General features: G+C 48.1%; 1 protein-coding gene across 1 annotated transcript in view; it reads left to right on the top strand.

Moving 5' to 3' along the window:
• The window catches only part of Mtarc2 (mitochondrial amidoxime reducing component 2), a 40,080-nt gene extending 25,835 nt beyond the window's left edge, over window positions 1–14,245 (top strand). Inside the window, exons 5-8 of the mRNA XM_075989392.1 lie at window positions 4,940–5,001; window positions 5,085–5,156; window positions 7,938–8,085; window positions 13,501–14,245. Of these exons, the coding sequence (XP_075845507.1) occupies window positions 4,940–5,001; window positions 5,085–5,156; window positions 7,938–8,064 (261 nt within the window). The 3' untranslated portion in view covers window positions 8,065–8,085; window positions 13,501–14,245. The remainder of the gene's footprint in view (window positions 1–4,939; window positions 5,002–5,084; window positions 5,157–7,937; window positions 8,086–13,500) is intronic.
• The last annotated feature ends 2,907 nt before the right edge of the window (window positions 14,246–17,152 follow it).

Genomic DNA, 17,152 nt, shown 5'->3' with positions numbered 1-17,152 from the left:
ATGTGGGTGTATGCATATAGCCGCCCTTCACAGATTATACCAATATAAGTTATGTTTTACTGCAGATAAAACGTAATTTCGTGTCTGGAGAGAGGGCTTGGTGGTTAAATGTTTGCTGTGCAATCATAAGCAGCCAGGCATCTCACACGCCAGGAACTCCTGCTCTGAGGGACTCAAAGCCCTCTCCTGGCCTCTGCATACAAACAGGTACAGGCACGCCCACCACACCTACATGTACATACACTCAACACCTACATGTACATATCACACATATACTTATAAACAAATCTTTTTTTTTATTTTTCAAGACAGGGTTTCTTTGTAGCCTTGGAGCTAAATCTTTTTTTTTTTTTAAAGAAAACTTTATTTCATCCACACTGGAGTTACAGACAGCTGCTACGAGCTGCTATGTGGGGGCTGGGAATTGAACCCGGGTCCACTGCTGCTGTGTGGGGGCTGGGAATTGAACCCGGGTCCACTGCTGCTATGTGGTTGCTGGGAATTGAACCCCGGTCCACTGCTGCTGTGTGGGGGCTGGGAATTGAACCCGGGTCACTGCTGCTGTGTGGGGGCTGGGAATTGAACCCGGGTCACTGCTGCTGTGTGGGGGCTGGGAATTGAACCCCGGTCCACTGCTGCTATGTGGGGGCTGGGAATTGAACCCGGGTCCACTGCTGCTATGTGGGGGCTGGGAATTGAACCCGGGTCCACTGCTGCTATGTGGGGGCTGGGAATTGAACCCGGGTCCACTGCTGCTATGTGGGGGCTGGGAATTGAACCCCGGTCCACTGCTGCTGTGTGGGGGCTGGGAATTGAACCCGGGTCCACTGCTGCTGTGTGGGGGCTGGGAATTGAACCCGGGTCCACTGCTGCTATGTGGGGGCTGGGAATTGAACCCGGGTCCACTGCTGCTATGTGGGGGCTGGGAATTGAACCCGGGTCCACTGCTGCTGTGTGGGGGCTGGGAATTGAACCCCGGTCCACTGCTGCTGTGTGGGGGCTGGGAATTGAACCCGGGTCCACTGCTGCTATGTGGGGGCTGGGAATTGAACCCGGGTCCACTGCTGCTATGTGGGGGCTGGGAATTGAACCCGGGTCCACTGCTGCTATGTGGGGGCTGGGAATTGAACCCGGGTCCACTGCTGCTGTGTGGGGGCTGGGAATTGAACCCGGGTCCACTGCTGCTGTGTGGGGGCTGGGAATTGAACCCGGGTCACTGCTGCTGTGTGGGGGCTGGGAATTGAACCCGGGTCCACTGCTGCTATGTGGGGGCTGGGAATTGAACCCGGGTCCACTGCTGCTATGTGGGGGCTGGGAATTGAACCCGGGTCCACTGCTGCTATGTGGGGGCTGGGAATTGAACCCGGGTCCACTGCTGCTGTGTGGGGGCTGGGAATTGAAACCCCGGTCCACTGCTGCTATGTGGGGGCTGGGAATTGAACCCGGGTCCACTGCTGCTATGTGGGGGCTGGGAATTGAACCCCGGTCCACTGCTGCTGTGTGGGGGCTGGGAATTGAACCCGGGTCCACTGCTGCTGTGTGGGGGCTGGGAATTGAACCCGGGTCCACTGCTGCTGTGTGGGGGCTGGGAATTGAACCCGGGTCCACTGCTGCTATGTGGGGGCTGGGAATTGAACCCGGGTCACTGCTGCTGTGTGGGGGCTGGGAATTGAACCCGGGTCCACTGCTGCTGTGTGGGGGCTGGGAATTGAACCCGGGTCCACTGCTGCTATGTGGGGGCTGGGAATTGAACCCGGGTCACTGCTGCTGTGTGGGGGCTGGGAATTGAACCCGGGTCACTGCTGCTGTGTGGGGGCTGGGAATTGAACCCGGGTCCACTGCTGCTGTGTGGGGGCTGGGAATTGAACCCGGGTCACTGCTGCTGTGTGGGGGCTGGGAATTGAACCCGGGTCCACTGCTGCTGTGTGGGGGCTGGGAATTGAACCCGGGTCCACTGCTGCTGTGTGGGGCTGGGAATTGAACCCCGGTCCACTGCTGCTATGTGGGGGCTGGGAATTGAACCCCGGTCCACTGCTGCTATGTGGGGGCTGGGAATTGAACCCGGGTCCACTGCTGCTATGTGGGGGCTGGGAATTGAACCCCGGTCCACTGGAGAAGCAGTCAGTGCTCTTAACCACTGAGCCATCTCACCAGCCCCTAAATCTTTTTTTTTTTTTTAAAGAATGTTTTAAATCCTGGGGGAAACATTGTGCTGAACTGTACACTTTTGGTTATTGTTTCCTGTGTGAAACAATGTACCTATTACTTGTTCTTATCATTGTATCATTGGGTATTGTAAGTGAGCTAGAGATGATTTAAAGTAGGAATGTGTGCATAGGTTAAGAGACAGTACCAGGCCATTTTATACAAGAGATAAGTGCTTGAGGATTTGGGATTCTAAAGGGGTGCTGGAAACAATCCCCTTTTGGACACCAAAGGATACCGAAATGTGTACAAGTGACCCTATGTCTGTAAAGCATATGCAGTGTTAGGACACAGCATGTTTTATGTAAGTGCACATGTATGTGTGTTTGTTTTGTGTATGTGTCTGTGAAGTGTTTCCTTTTTAAAAAGTTACTTTTACTTTTTTTGTGTATGTATAAGTGTATATGTACCATGTGTGTGCAATACTTGTGGAGGCCACAAGAGAATTCGACATCTTGATCCAAAGGCAACAGTAGTAGGTGGAGCTTGAACGTAGAGACCCCAAAGCCTGCCCCCACAGTGACACACTTCCTCCAACAAGGCCACACCCACTCCAACCAAGTCACACTTCCTAACAGTGCCACTCCCTGTGAGCTTATGGTGACCAATTACATAGAATCCACCACATTCCACTCCCTGGCACCGAAAAGCTTGTAACAATATCATAATGCAAAAGCATTTAGTCCAGCTTCAGAAAAGTCCCTACAGTCTGTTAAAGTTCCCACAATGTTTACAGTTCCAACATTGAAAGTTTCTCCTGAGATTCATGCAATGTCTTAACTGTAATCTTATGTAAAATCGAAATCAAAAGCAGGTCACATACTTCCAACCTGGATATACGTTACCTTTCCAAACCGTAGGGAAGGGAGCATAGTGAGAAAATACTGAACCAAAGTACCACCAGAATCCAGCTGGGCCAACTCCAAATGCTGCATCTCCATGTCTGATGTCAAAATGCTACTCAGATCTCTTAACTCCTTTCAGTTTTGTTGACTGCGACACCCCTCCCTCCCTGCCTCCCTGCCTCCCTGCCTCCCTGCCTCCCTCCCTCCCTCCCTCCCTCCCTCCCTCCCTCCCTCCCTCCCTCCCTCTCTCCCTCCCCCCTCTCTCCCACCCAGCTGCCTCCACTCCATTAGCGACTTTCTTCAGCAGGTAACCCACAGCTCTGGCATGGCCAACATCTCGTGGTCTACAAGGCAATCCAGGCTTCACCTTCACAGCTTCACCCAGTGACCTCTCTAGGCCTCCTTTCAGGGACTCCCCGACACACCCCTGGCCTCGGCAGCTTTCCCTAGTCACAGAGGTCTATTCCAAACTCCTTCCTTCTGTCCTTAAGGCAGAACCACGTGGCCAAAGCTGCCAAGTTCTGCTGCTTGCTGGGGCTGGGTCACGGCCCCTCCTTCAATTACATCTTCACCAGCTTTCAGTTTTCTTTTTCTTTTTTTAAAACTTTTTTATTGGTTTTATTGAGCTATTTATTTTTCTCTGCTCCCCTCCCTTCCTCTCCCCTCCTCTTCTACCCTCTACCATGGTCCCCATGCTTCCAATTTACTCAGGAATTCTTGTCTTTTTCTACTTCCCATGTAGATTAGATCCATGTACATTGCTCTTAGGGTTCTCATTATTGTCTAGGTTCTCTGGGGTTGTGAACTATAGGCTGTTTTTCTTTGCTTTATGTTTAAAAACCACTTATGAGTGAGTATATATGATGTTTGTCTTTCTGAGTCTGGGTTACCTCACTCAATATGATATTTTCTAGATCCATCCATTTGCCTGCAAATTTCAAGATGTCATTATTTTTTTCTGCTGTGTAGTACTCCATTGTGTAAATGTACCACATTTTCCTTATCCATTCTTTGGTCAAGGGGCATTTAGGTTGTTTCCAGGTTCTGGCTATGACAAACAGTGCTGCTATGAATATAGTTGAGCACATGTCCTTGTGGCACGATTGAGCATCCTTTGGATATATACCCAAAAGTGGTATTACTGGGTCTTGAGGAAGGTTGTTTCCTAATTTTCTGAGAAATTACCATACTGATATCCAAAAGGACTGTACCAGTTTACACTCCCACCAACAATGAAGGAGTGTTCCCTTTACCCTACAACCTCTCCAGCATAAGTTGTCATCAGTGTTTTTGATTTGGCCATTCTTACAGGTGTGGGATGGAATCTCAGAGTTGTTTTGATTTGCATTTCTTTGATGACTAAGGATGTTGAACATCTCCTTAAGTGTCTTTCAGCCATTTTAGATTCCTCTGTGAGAGTTCTCTGTTTAAGTCTGTACCCCATTTTTAAACTGTATTATTTGTTCTCTTGATAACCAATTTTTCGAGTTCTTTATATATTTTGGAGATCAGTCCTCTGTCTGATGTGGGGTTGGTGAAGATCTTTTCCCATTCTGTAGACTGTGAAAAGCTGATCTTGCTGATTTGGCAGAATCAGTGGTTGAGATTGTGAATCAAAAGGAAGATGCTGGGGCTGGGAGGCAGCGCAGCATTCGAGTGCTGGACTCCTGTGCACGGGCTTTGGGTTCTGTGCTCAGTGCTAAAAGAATTACTTTTTTTTAAAAAAATGAATTGTGTATCCTGAGCTCGACTGCATGCTGCCTCTCCTGGTGCTTTCCAGAGTTCTCTGTGTCCTTCTGTGTCTCCCTCCTTCCTCTGATGTCATACCTAGTACCAGATCAAGGTGAAGGAAGCCTGGCTCTAAAAGACACCTCTCCCTTTTCTTCTAGGACACTTGGGACGAGCTCCTAATTGGTGATGTTGAGATGAAAAAGGTGCTGAGCTGCCCCAGGTAAAGACTGAGTTAGACATAGCCTCTGGAGTGTGGGACGCACTTTGGTTTGGATCCACCATCTAATCGTGGGTCTTCGGCAGGTGCATCTTTACGACAGTGGACCCAGACACAGGAATCATAGACAGGAAGGAGCCGCTGGAAACCCTGAAGAGGTAGGACGCCAGTGTGTGCCCTGTGTTGTGCGCCAGGTGTTCATGTCCTAACTCCCAGCTGTTCATGTCCTAACTCCCAGCTGCTCGAGTCCTAACTCCCAGGTGGTCGTGTCCTGACTCCCAGGTGGTCGTGTCCTGACTCCCAGCTGCTCGTGTCCTAACTCCCAGGTGTTCATGTCCTAACTCCCAGGTGCTCATGTCCTAACTCCCAGGTGCTCGTGTCCTAACTCCCAGCTGCTCGTGTCCTAACTCCCCGGTGGTCGTGTCCTGACTCCTAGGTGGTCGTGTCCTGACTCCCAGGTGGTCGTGTCCTGACTCCTAGGTGGTCGTGTCCTGACTCCTAGGTGGTCGTGTCCTGACTCCCAGGTGGTCGTGTCCTGACTCCTAGGTGGTCGTGTCCTGACTCCCAGGTGGTCGTGTCCTGACTCCTAGGTGGTCGTGTCCTGACTCCCAGGTGGTCGTGTCCTGACTCCCAGGTGTTCTGTGGTTTGTGTCAGTTCTTCAATGCACCTAAGTTTCATCCTCTTTTTATTTCTTTACTTTTCTGATACATTTCTAGTTGTACATTTTTCTATTTGAAACTCTAATCTCTCATCACTTTCTTTGTGTGTGTGTGTGTGTGTGTGTGTGTGTGTGTGTGTGTGTAGGCCAGAGGCTGATACTGGATCACTTCCTTAGTCACTTTTTACCCATTTGTGTTTGTTTTACAGTAGATTTCTTTTTTTTAAAAAAAAATTATTTTATTTATTTATTTATTTTACTTTATGTGCTTTGATGTTCAGCTTGTGTATGTGTCTGTCTGAAGGTGTTGGATCCCCAGGAGCTGGAGTCACAGACAGTTGTGAGCTGCCACATGGGTGCTCAGAATTGACCCTGGGTCCTCCGGGAGAGCAGTCAGTGCCCTTAACTGCTGAGGCATCTCTCCAGCCCCTGGATTTATTCTCAAAGGGTAGAACTCCTCGACACTCCAGCCAGGGTTCTCTGCGTCCCCTCAGTGGGTAAGGAAAGGTCTCCCACACTCTATTCCTGTGCAGTCTTCTTACTGAAGTGTCATGCGCAATTCCTTATGGACACATTAACTTCTCTCTGAAGTCTGGAATTTCCATGGCTACAGTAGGCCCAGACTGTCTGAGCCCAGGTCTGTAGAAAATGCTAGGTGACTGAGAGTCTCCTGGGCTAGTCGTGACATTCCAAGACATGGAACTCGGTCCCTGATTCCCTCTGATGTCAAAGAAGTGTGTCCCTCTACTGCGAGTAAAATTGTGTGACCCTCAATGGCACCTGTACACGTTAGAGACTGGCTGTGTGGGCCTCGTCCTACAGAGGCACAAAGGGATGCTGATTAGCTGGGCCAGTGCCAACTTGGAAGCAGGGGCAGCAGCAAAGAGGCAGAGGCACATAAGCTGCCATGGCTAAGCCAACCCAGGATGGACTTTATATTTGAGACAAGGGCTCTCACTGGCCCGGCACTGGCCAGTGAGCTCAGGCACCGCCTGCCTCTGGCTCCCCAGTGCCGGGGTTCTAGGCAGATGGCACTGAGCTTTTTCAGGCTGCTGAAGATCTGAACCCAGGTCCTTGTTCCTTGCACAGCAGGTGTTTTACCAACCGAGGCATCACCCAGCCCCTCTCATCATTGTCTGGTAATTCATGGGGTGCGGGTTCCACCTTAAACATTGCAAAAAAGGACCAAAAAGACCTTAGTTACCGTTTTGGGGATGGCTGTGTTGTTGTGTTTGCGCTTCCTCTGTTCTATTGTCTGTCTCTAACAGTTCAGAGGGTATCTCATGAGGCCTTCATTTCACAGTTCTGTTTTTGTTCTTTGCTTTGTAAAACACAGTGAGGGTGATTTTCTTCAGCTAGGTCTTAGACTTCATAAGCAGCCCCATTGACTAGTGGCATCTCAGCCTTAATTTTCACTTACAGGGGAACTCCAGTATTGAGCCTTAGTGTTGGGAGAAGTTGAAAGCACAGGGAGTAAAAGCAATGCAGACAAGAGCAGCATAAGGGAGAAAGAGGTGCAGTTTAGATCACAGTTCCAGGTTACAGTGCCTCATGGTGGGGAAGTTAAGGCAGGAGCTCAGAACGGTCACAGCCCATTCATAGTCAGACAGAGAAACGAAAGCAGACATGCTCGCTTGCCTGTGCTCAGGCTGGCTTCTCCACTGTCAGGCAATTCATGAGCCCCTGCTTAGGGAATGGTGCTGCCCATGGTGGGCTGGGTAACTTAATTAAGACATGCCCACAGACCAAGCCAGTGGAGACAATCTCTCACTGAGACTCTTAGGTGATTCTAGGTTGTGTCACTGACAACAAAAGCCAGTCAATACAGTGGGCCAGGGGTGGTTCCATTTTGAAATTTCACGAGCATTTTTTCCCCATAAGTTGTGAGTTAGGGTACCTGTGTAATAAAAGTGTTTGTACGATACTTCACAAGCCCACACTTACTATTATTAACACTGTAGTCATTATTATTATTATTATTGTTAGAGACAGGGTTTCTATAATCCTGGCTGTCCTAGAACTCACCTTGTAGACCAGGCTGGCCTCGAACTGAGTGCTCTGCCTGCCTCTACCTCCCGAGTGCTGAGAGTTGTGCTCCACCACACCTGGCTTTAGAAAGCCCACACTTATTTGGCTGCTCGTGTGCAGGCGTCCCTGTCATCTTTAGAAAGGACGTGTTGTTGACCCATAATTAGCCTAAGGAGCAAGCATCCATGTCCTATAGAAAACACTAGACTCCCGTTTCTTTCGAGGCCTGATGGTGGTACTTTCTTCTTTCAGCTACCGCCTGTGTGACCCTTCCGTGAAGAGTCTGTACCAGACGTCCCCACTGTTTGGGATGTATTTCTCAGTGGAAAGAATCGGAAGCCTGAGAGTTGGTGACCCTGTGTATCGGATGGTGGATTAGTCGATCCACTGGGGTGACATGGTAAGTTTCATTTTGCTTCTAGAATTCTGTGTTTTGACAGCGCATAACCATATTTTCTTATCTTCTGATGCTTTAAAAATTTTAAAAGTATTTTGCTGGTTGGTGGTGGCTTATGCCTTTAATCCCACCAACTTGGGAGGGAGAGGCAGGTGGATCTTTGAGTTCAGGGTCGGCCTGGTCTACAGAGGGAGTTATAGGACAGCCAAGGCTACACAGAGAAACCCTGTCTTGAAAAATAAAATACATGTTTTGAATATTTTATTATTTTCTGGTATGGATGTTTTGCCTGCATGTACGTCTGTGCCCCATGCATGTGGTACCCGAGGAAGGCAGAAGCAGGAACTCAGGAGTTACAGAAGATGATAGTGAGCTGCCACATGAATGCTGGGAATCGAACCTCTGTCCTCTGGAAGAGCAGCAAGTGCTCTTAACCACTGAACCAGCTCATTCAGATGCTTTAAAAAAAATCCTATGCTGTTTTAATTCTTGGGAGAATGAGCAGTTCGGGAATCATGAAAATGCTATCCTTTCTCCCTCCATTCATTCAGTAATCAGTATGCTTCTTCTACCCAGCCTTCCCCATTCCTGCTTCCCATTTGGTCACAAAATACCAATGGGGCTGCCCTGCCAGACTGGCAGGGGTGCCCCTGGTTCCTTTGGGGAGCATCATTAAAGGAATAAGGAACCAGGAGTGGTGGCACACGCCTTTAATCGCAGCATTCTGGAGGCAGAGGCAGGCAGATCTCTTGAGTTCGAGGCCAGCCTGGTTTACAAAGGCAGTCAGGGGTACACAGAGAAACCCTGTCTTGAAAAAAACAAAACATCATTGACAGCAGAAAGGGAATAAGAAATGAAGGCAGATGATCCTCTAGGGTTAGATGCATGCTTTTTTTTTTTATTTTTGTTTTTGGCTGAGAAGGGGGGAGGGTATTGAAAGCCGGTGCTTCACCAAACATTTCTTAAATATGACTTAAAGAAGAAAATCAGCATGTCAAGATGATTGATCATGACACTAAGATAGAAAATAATATTCTGACACTGATTGCATCAGGTCAGCTTGAGTCCTGACTCCTATAGACACAAGCTGAACCCTCAGTTATAGACAGGAATGAGAAGTTATTGGAAGACCTTCCCTTGAAGGTTCTAAACAGCTCCCTTTGCAAAACCTATTATTAAACCTTCCCGAAGCATTGTTCTTTTCCCTTCCTTCCTTCCTTCCTTCCTTCCTTCCTTCCTTCCTTCCTTCCTTTCTTTCTTTCTGACTTATTGTTTTTATCTTACGTGTATTTTTTTTCCTGCATGTCTGAATGTATACTGCATACATGTAGTACCTTCAGAGACCACACGAGGGTACTGCATGCCATGGAGCTGGAGTTACAGATGGTCTGAGCTACCATGTGGCACAGCTTTAAGGGTGGTATATATATATAGATGTGTGTGTGTGTGTGTGTGTGTGTGTGTGTGTGTGTGTGTGTGTGTAAAAGGAAATAACATCTTTTGACTACTGTTTGGGATGAAAACCCATAGACCATGTGGCACGACCAAAGATAGACTTGAGAGTCTCTATTAAGCCAGCCTGCGACTGCCTAGGAGAAAGACTTCTCATGGAGCGGCCTGCATGCATGTTTTATGAGATTTCAGAGACAAAGAACATAGATAAACTACGTCCTGGTTGGCAGTTGCAGGGGGAAGCAAGCAAGAAATCTAACAGGAGCCAAGAATATGCAATGAGCTGGGTCATGGTGACCCTGAGTTTCTGGAACGAGGTAGGGTGTTTTTCTACAGGACTTTTCAGGGCAGAGGGTAGAAATCAAAGATGGTTGAGATAGCGTGGAGAAAACTTTATCCCGTTACAGCCACCTGTCGTGATGAGGCGTGTAACCATACTTCTAACCGTACTGTATTGTTTTCTGAGACAGGGTCTCCATGTAGTCCTGGCAGTCCTGGAGCTCACTCTGTAGACCAGGCTGGCCTCAACCTCAGAGATCAACCTATGCCTCCTGAGTGCTGGGACTGAAGGCCACTATGTCTGACCCCGTGCATTTTGTAAAAATGCACGTGAGAGCTTGTGAGGTGGCCCAGTGAGAAAATGTGCTTGCCGTCAAGTCTGCTGTCCTTAGTTCGGCTCCATAGATCCCCATGGTGGAGGGCTAGAGCTGGTTCTTCCAAGCTGCCCTCTGACCTCCACATGTATGCCACATCCCCATCAATAAATGCAGTATAAAACATTGAAAAATAGCCAGATGTGATCGCTTATGCCTTTAATCATAGCACTTGGGAGGCAGAGACAGGTGGGTCTCTGTGAGTTTGAGGCTAGTTTGGGGTCTATATAGTGAGTTATGGTACAGCCAGTACTACATATTAAGACCATGTTTCAAAAAAAAAATAGTGAAAAAACAGTTAAAAAAAATCCTTGTGATTCAAAATCGATGTATCTTATAATTGCTCTGCCTTGGAGTTGGTGAAATATAGAAGGTACTAGAAAGGAAATGGCAGATCTGATTGACCTTGTCCTGCTGGTCCAGCTCTGGGTGACTGAGCCCAATGACATCCGAGCGATATTTACAGTTAGAAGTCCTCCAGTCCTTGATGACAGACCTATGCAGTGGACAGTCATAGCATCCTTCTGTAGTTCACTTGGGCCTGTTCACTGTAGTTCCTTTAGTTCCTGTAGTTCACTATAGTTCTTGTTCGCTCAGCTTTCCAGGCTGCCTTGAGGGTTTTTTTTTGTTTTTAATTTTTTTCTTTTTTTTAAAGATTTATTTATTATGTATATGGTGTTCTGCCTGCATGTATCCCTGCAGGCCAGAAGAGGGCACCAGACCTCATTACAGATGGTTTTGAGTCACCATGTGGTTGCTGGGAATTGAACTCAGGACCTCTCAAAGGGCAGTCAGTACTCTTAATCTCTGAGCCTTCTCTCCAGCCCCCAAGACCTTGACTTTTAAAGGCCCTAAGAGCCTCTAGCCTCCCTGCTAGGGCCCATGAGGAAATGACAGTAGATAAGATATCTTAATAGATAAGCAGTCAATACTGACGTAGCATCCAGGAGCTGAGAAGACACAGCCAAGAGGCCCAATCCTCACCCAGCGTCCTGTTGTATTTTATGTGTGAAGAAGTAACTCAGTGCCCAGGCACTGGATTGTGTTCAGGGGCTCAGGGAAAGAACAACTTTCCCAGTGGGATAATGGGGCAAAGTCTGAGAGCAGAGCGCAGCCTGACCTTGCTGAGTAAGGCCAGGAGGATCAGGGCATGGTCCAGAGCCCTGCGGGATGGAAGCTGAAAGGCTCACGTTGGAGGGACAGGCACCAAAACTAGTTCTGTTATTTATTTACCTAAAAATTGAGGGATGGGGACTGTGCACAGGGTTTTCTGTGTAGCCCAGGCTGGCCTCACCCCTGCCTCAGCCTCCTGAGTGCTGAGGTGACTGGAATGCGCTACTGTGTGTGGCTTACTTAAAATTTAAACACACAAGTTTGCTCACCATGGCAAGATCAGGAAAGACCTGAGAATTCGAAAGATGGAAATCACCTGCTTCTACATTTGTTGCAGATAGAAGTTTTGTTTGTTTCTGTAGCTGTGACACATGCATTTTGTAGCCCACCTGTATGCAAATTTACTGTTGATGACTTAATAATATACTGTTGAAATGAATGATACTCCTTAAACATTTTTACAGTACTTGCTGCTTGTACTATACCCAACTATGTTATAAACAGCAACACAGTGAATCTCTCTGTAGGCCAGAGCATTTCAAAACTAGAAGATTTTTCAATAACTTTGGTTTGTAAAAGTAGAATTAGCATTGTGACAATTGTTTGTGAAGGAGTTGTTTTTCTTTTGTACTTTACATGCCGTTTCCTAGTGCTCCAACAAAATACGCAGGAGAGGTTTGGTTAGCCCACTGGTTCCCAAAGCTGGCAGACCAAGATTAGGTGGATTCAGTTTGGTCTCCGGTAAGGCTCCCTTGAATGTTTCACAGCGTGGTTGACCGTATCATGGTACAGAGAGCTCTCATGGTAAGACCGGAAGACAGGGGGCCAAACTTGCTCTTTTAAAACAAATATATCTCTTTCTTTGTGTCTGTCTGTCTGTCCTAGCACTAGCTCTGTAGACCAGGCTGGCCTCGAGATCCGCCTGCCTCTGCCTCCCAAGTGCTGGGATTAAAGGTGTGCATCACTGCTGCCTGGCAAAACAAATATCTCTTAAGGTAACTAACAGGGTCTCAAAGAGACACCATGGCCAAGGCAACTCTTATAAAGAAAGCATTTAGTTTGGGGCTTGCCTAGAGATTCAGAGGCTTGGTTCATTATCATCATGGCAGCGAGCACGGTGGCGAGCACTGTGCTAGGAAAGCGGCTGAGAGCCACATCCTGGTCCACAGCAGAGGAAGGACCTGGTGTGGGCTTTTGAGACCCCAAGGCCACCCCCACTGATCCTTCCTCCAACAAGGCCACACCTTTTAACCTTGCTGACCTTATTAAACAGTGCCTCTGCCTGCGGACTAAGTGCTCAAGCATGTGAGCTTCTGGGGCCAGTTACTCAGATCACCACACTGAGTATCTTAGTAGGGTCTCTATTGCTGTGATAAATACCGTGATCAAAAAAAAAAAAAAAACTTAGGGAGGAAAGGATTTATTTTGCTTGCACTTAGAGGTAACAAACAGTCCATCACTGAAGGAAGGCAGGGCAGGAACTGAGGAAGAGGCCATGGAGGAACACTGACTTGATCGTCATGGCTTATTCAGCCTTTTTTCTTCCTTTTCTTCTCTTTTCTTTCTTTCTTTTTTCTAGATAGAGTTTATCTGTAGAAGTCCAGGCTGTCTTGGAACTCACTTTGTAGACCAGGATGCCCTCTAACGCATGTGCCACCACTGCCCAGCTCAGTCTGCTTTCTTATACAGCCCTGGACCGTCACCTCAGCAGAGGGTACCACTCACAATGGGCTGGGCCCTCAGACATTGGCTGTTAATCAAGACAAGGCACCAGACTTGCCCATAGGCCAGTCTCTTGGCAGCAGCTTCTCAGCTGAGGTTCCCTCCTCCCAGATGACTCTAGCCTGTGTCAAACCAACATAAACTAGCCAGCACAGTGGGCTCCACAAGATCTGTCTTAATCCCTCTCTGAGGCACAGCCTAGGTGACCTAATGAACCCTCAGGAGGTCCCACCTTTTAGGAGTCATGTGAGCCTTTGTAGGGCAGTGTGGCCACAGCTAACAGCATCAGGTAAGAAAGACCCTTTCTTAGGATTCTGACGGGAATCTATTCTCTGGCTGTTTTCTCTGATGTCATGTTTACATTCCCTGTACTTTGACCTCAGGAAGCGACTGTTTTGTTCAAGTTTGCGTTATGGATGACCAATAGTCAAAATAATAAAATAGTAACAAAATAATAGAGATCTTATTATTTATTCAGTTTCCAGGTCCTAGGAGATACTTCTGCGAGTCCTTACTGCCAGCCATGACCGTCTTCCTGGAAACGAACCTCCGTTTTTCCTCCAGAGCTTTGTACAACCTGAGTTAATTCAAGAAAGTACCAGAGGCTCTTTGGGAATGTGAGGGAATTTTAGATAATGGTGTTTTTTAAAAAGATGAAATTGTGCGTACAATTATTCTGAATGTCGTTCCCACTATTGCCCTTTTCTAATGACTGCCTCTAACATTGCTGAGTAAAGGAAGTTTAGAGTCAGCTTAAAAGCTGCCACATTCTCTTAAAGGTTTATACTTCCTGTAGCTCTATTGTCCGAGAGCAGTGGGACAATGAGCCCTCATGCCCTGAATGTCTGTGAGCTAACATGCTTACAGACATCTGTTTGTGACCTGGCTGTTGAGCCCTGCTGAGTTTGATTTGTGACTGTCTTTGCCTTACTGTTATAGAGCCGGGGTTGTGCTTAAATATAGAAATGATTTCATAGATCCTGGGGTTATTTTCTTCATAGATTGTGCCTTTATATTTCATTCTGATTCTATTAAGACATAAAATTTATCTCTAATTGTCAATTTCTCTTAATTCCACAAGAAAATAGAACTTAAAAGAATAGACTCTTTGGAAGTAGCAATGAGCAGGAGAAACCATGAACACATTTTTTCAATGTTCATATCTATTTTTCATAATAAAAAAGAACTAGCTTGCTATAACAAGTAAAGTAACATGTAAGTGAGTTTGCCCACGTGAAACGGTGTGGTTTCTCTGTCTCTGAGACGTGTGAGCGTCTGCCTGCTTCATCTGTGACATTTACTCCTCATTGTACAGAGTCGTTGTCACACATCTTTCCTGGGTTGCAAACATGACCTCTTGCCGCTAAGCCAGTGTGTTGCAGCCCTTTGAGGGGTCAAATGACCCTTTCACAGGGGTCACATCAGATATCCTGAATAGCAGATATTTATTTACATTATGAATTGCAATTATGAAGTAGCAACAAAGTAATTTTATAGTGTGGGGGGGTCACCACAACATAAGGAACTGTATTAAAGGGTCACAGCATTAGAAAGGTTATAGACCTTGGGGTCTATAACCCCAAGAGATATCTAATAGTCAACAGGAGACAGTTGCTACTTCCTTCTGTCTTTTCCTTTGCTGGGTTCTGGGTCTCAGTTTAACTAACCCCTCACCTTTGGCTGTGATAGGCAAGCCCTATCTTGGGAAAATTTTGGAAATATCCCCCTGCCCCACACCCGAGACAAGCTAATTCTTTCTGTAGCTTTGGAGCTTGTCTTGGAACTTGCTCTGTAGACCAGGCTGGGCTAGAACTCACAGAGATCCACCAGCCTCCCAAGTGCTGGGAATAAAGGCATGCACCACCACCACCCAGCCTGGAAATGATAAATTATTTAAAGTCATACTCAGTTTAAAGTCAGCCATTAAGTTTTAAGCCATTTTCCCCTATACATTTCCAAAGAGAAATAGGAAGGGTGATACACACACTCAGCTCCAGGTGCCTCCGAGAAGCCCTGCTGTAGAGAAGTCAGAGCCTTGCCTAGTCCCCAGTGGCACACATCACCTCGCCTAGTCCCCAGGGGCACACATCACCTCGCCTAGTCCCCAGGAGCACGCATCACCTCGCCTAGTCCCCAGGGGCACACATCATTGCTGTACCAGTTCTACCTAGTCCCCAGTGGCACACATCACCTCGCCTAGTCCCCAGGGGCACGCATCACCTCGCCTAGTCCCTAGGGGCACGCATCACCTCGCCTAGTCCCCAGGGGCACGCATCACCTCGCCTAGTCCCCAGTGGCACACATCACCTCCCCTAGTCCCCAGGGGCACACATCACCTCGCCTAGTCCCCAGTGGCACACATCACCTCGCCTAGTCCCCAGTGGCACACATCACCTCGCCTAGTCCCCAGGGGCACACATCACCTCGCCTAGTCCCCAGGGGCACACATCACCTCGCCTAGTCCCCAGGGGCACACATCATTGCTGTACCATTTCTTCTCTGTGACAAACATCCCCAGGTGAACAACTTGGTGGAGGAAGGGGATTCATTCATCCAGTGGTTCCATCTGCTGCGCTCTTGGGCAGAGTACCTAGCGTGGGCACATGTGGCAGAGGGGGCATTCTTTACTTGATAAACATAGGAAGAAGATGAGCAGGAGGGTCCAGGTACAACCCCCCCAGGAGACTTACTTCCTTCTCAGCTAGCCTGCATCTCTTAAAGGTTTTTTAGCCACCTCCAAATAGCGTCACCACCTGGGGACATGAGAGCGAGAGGGTGACTTTCATGTCAGTCACAATAAACAGCCCAAAGCCAGGAAAGCAAGATGACTAGCTAACTGCACGCTGTGTCCTTGGAACTCTGATCACCTCTGGGTCTTGTGGGAGTGAGGAGAGGCAGAGGGTGACTGGGCATTGGGCAAGGAAAGGTATTGGGTGCATGACAAGAAAATATTGCAGGACAGACACTGAGTACCAGAGGACCCCAAAGTGAGCTGGCGGCGGAGGAAGACGTGTCCATCATTGTCAGAAGATCACGAGTACTCCAAGTCGGAAGAAAACGCCAGTGCATGCTTGCAGGCGGAGGAAGACGTGTCCATCATTGTCAGAAGATCACGAGTACTCCAAGTCGGAAGAAAACGCCAGTGCATGCTTGCAGGCGGAGGAAGACGTGTCCATCATTGTCAGAAGATCACGAGTACTCCAAGTCGGAAGAAAACGCCAGTGCATGCTTGCAGGCGTTTTGCTTTCCCCACGCTTCACAGAACGGCCTCTCAGGGCATCATTACGGGGCCTCCAACTCTGCCATACGTTGCCTGGCCTCAGTTACCCTCCACAAGATCCTCAATCTTGTATATTTCATGAACATGAGTTCTGGGGACTGTCCCATTAGCAGGACCGCTCTGGTCAAGGTGTGACCCCGGCCATCACAGCCTGTGCAGGGTGTCAGCCGCAGTCTCCTGGAAGGCAGTCTGAGATTTAGGGTGGGGTGAGGGAGGGGGAACTTCCAGTTTCTTGGGGTTCACTGTTTCAGTAGTCTGATGGCCAGAGTTAGGGCAAAAGCTCTTTAGAGAAATCTTCATTCCTGCTTGCCACTGGCAGCCACCCACACCCCTTCCCCCTGCCCTCTGCCCCTTGGCTGTAAACATCCCTTGCTTTAATACAAAGTCCAGTCCCTCTGCCCTATTGTAGAGAAATAGCTTTCTCCCTGTTAGAATAATCATGAATAAAAACGACATTTTAGCAACTTGAGACATCAAACAGGAACCCGAGGTACCTTGTTGGCCTTGGCTTTGTAGTTTAAGATATGCTGGCATTTGTGGTGACAACTGACAGAGTCTGCCTTGGGGGACCTGCAGGGAAAGAACCTGGAGCCTTGTCTAAGGACTGCTCCTGGTCTCGGGCTCTGCAGAGAGCTCTGAGGCGTCAGGCATGGAGAAACAAACGTGGCTCAGCCCTGTAGAGCTTCAGGGCCTGGTAAGATCTTTCCACCTTCAGATCCCAGCTGGCTGGAAGCTCCTTGGCCACTGCCAAACTGCTCTCGGGCAGCTGTCCAGCAGCCTGGTTTCTGATTTCAAAATCACACCATGTTTCCGCAAACGTTGTATGCTTTAGGTCAAATAAACAACCCTA

This window comes from Microtus pennsylvanicus, chromosome 10 (assembly GCF_037038515.1).
Source record: "Microtus pennsylvanicus isolate mMicPen1 chromosome 10, mMicPen1.hap1, whole genome shotgun sequence".
In the NCBI taxonomy this organism is placed as follows: domain Eukaryota; kingdom Metazoa; phylum Chordata; class Mammalia; order Rodentia; family Cricetidae; genus Microtus; species Microtus pennsylvanicus.
Note: the sequence above shows the minus strand (reverse complement) of the source record. Positions and strands in the feature narration are given on the sequence as shown.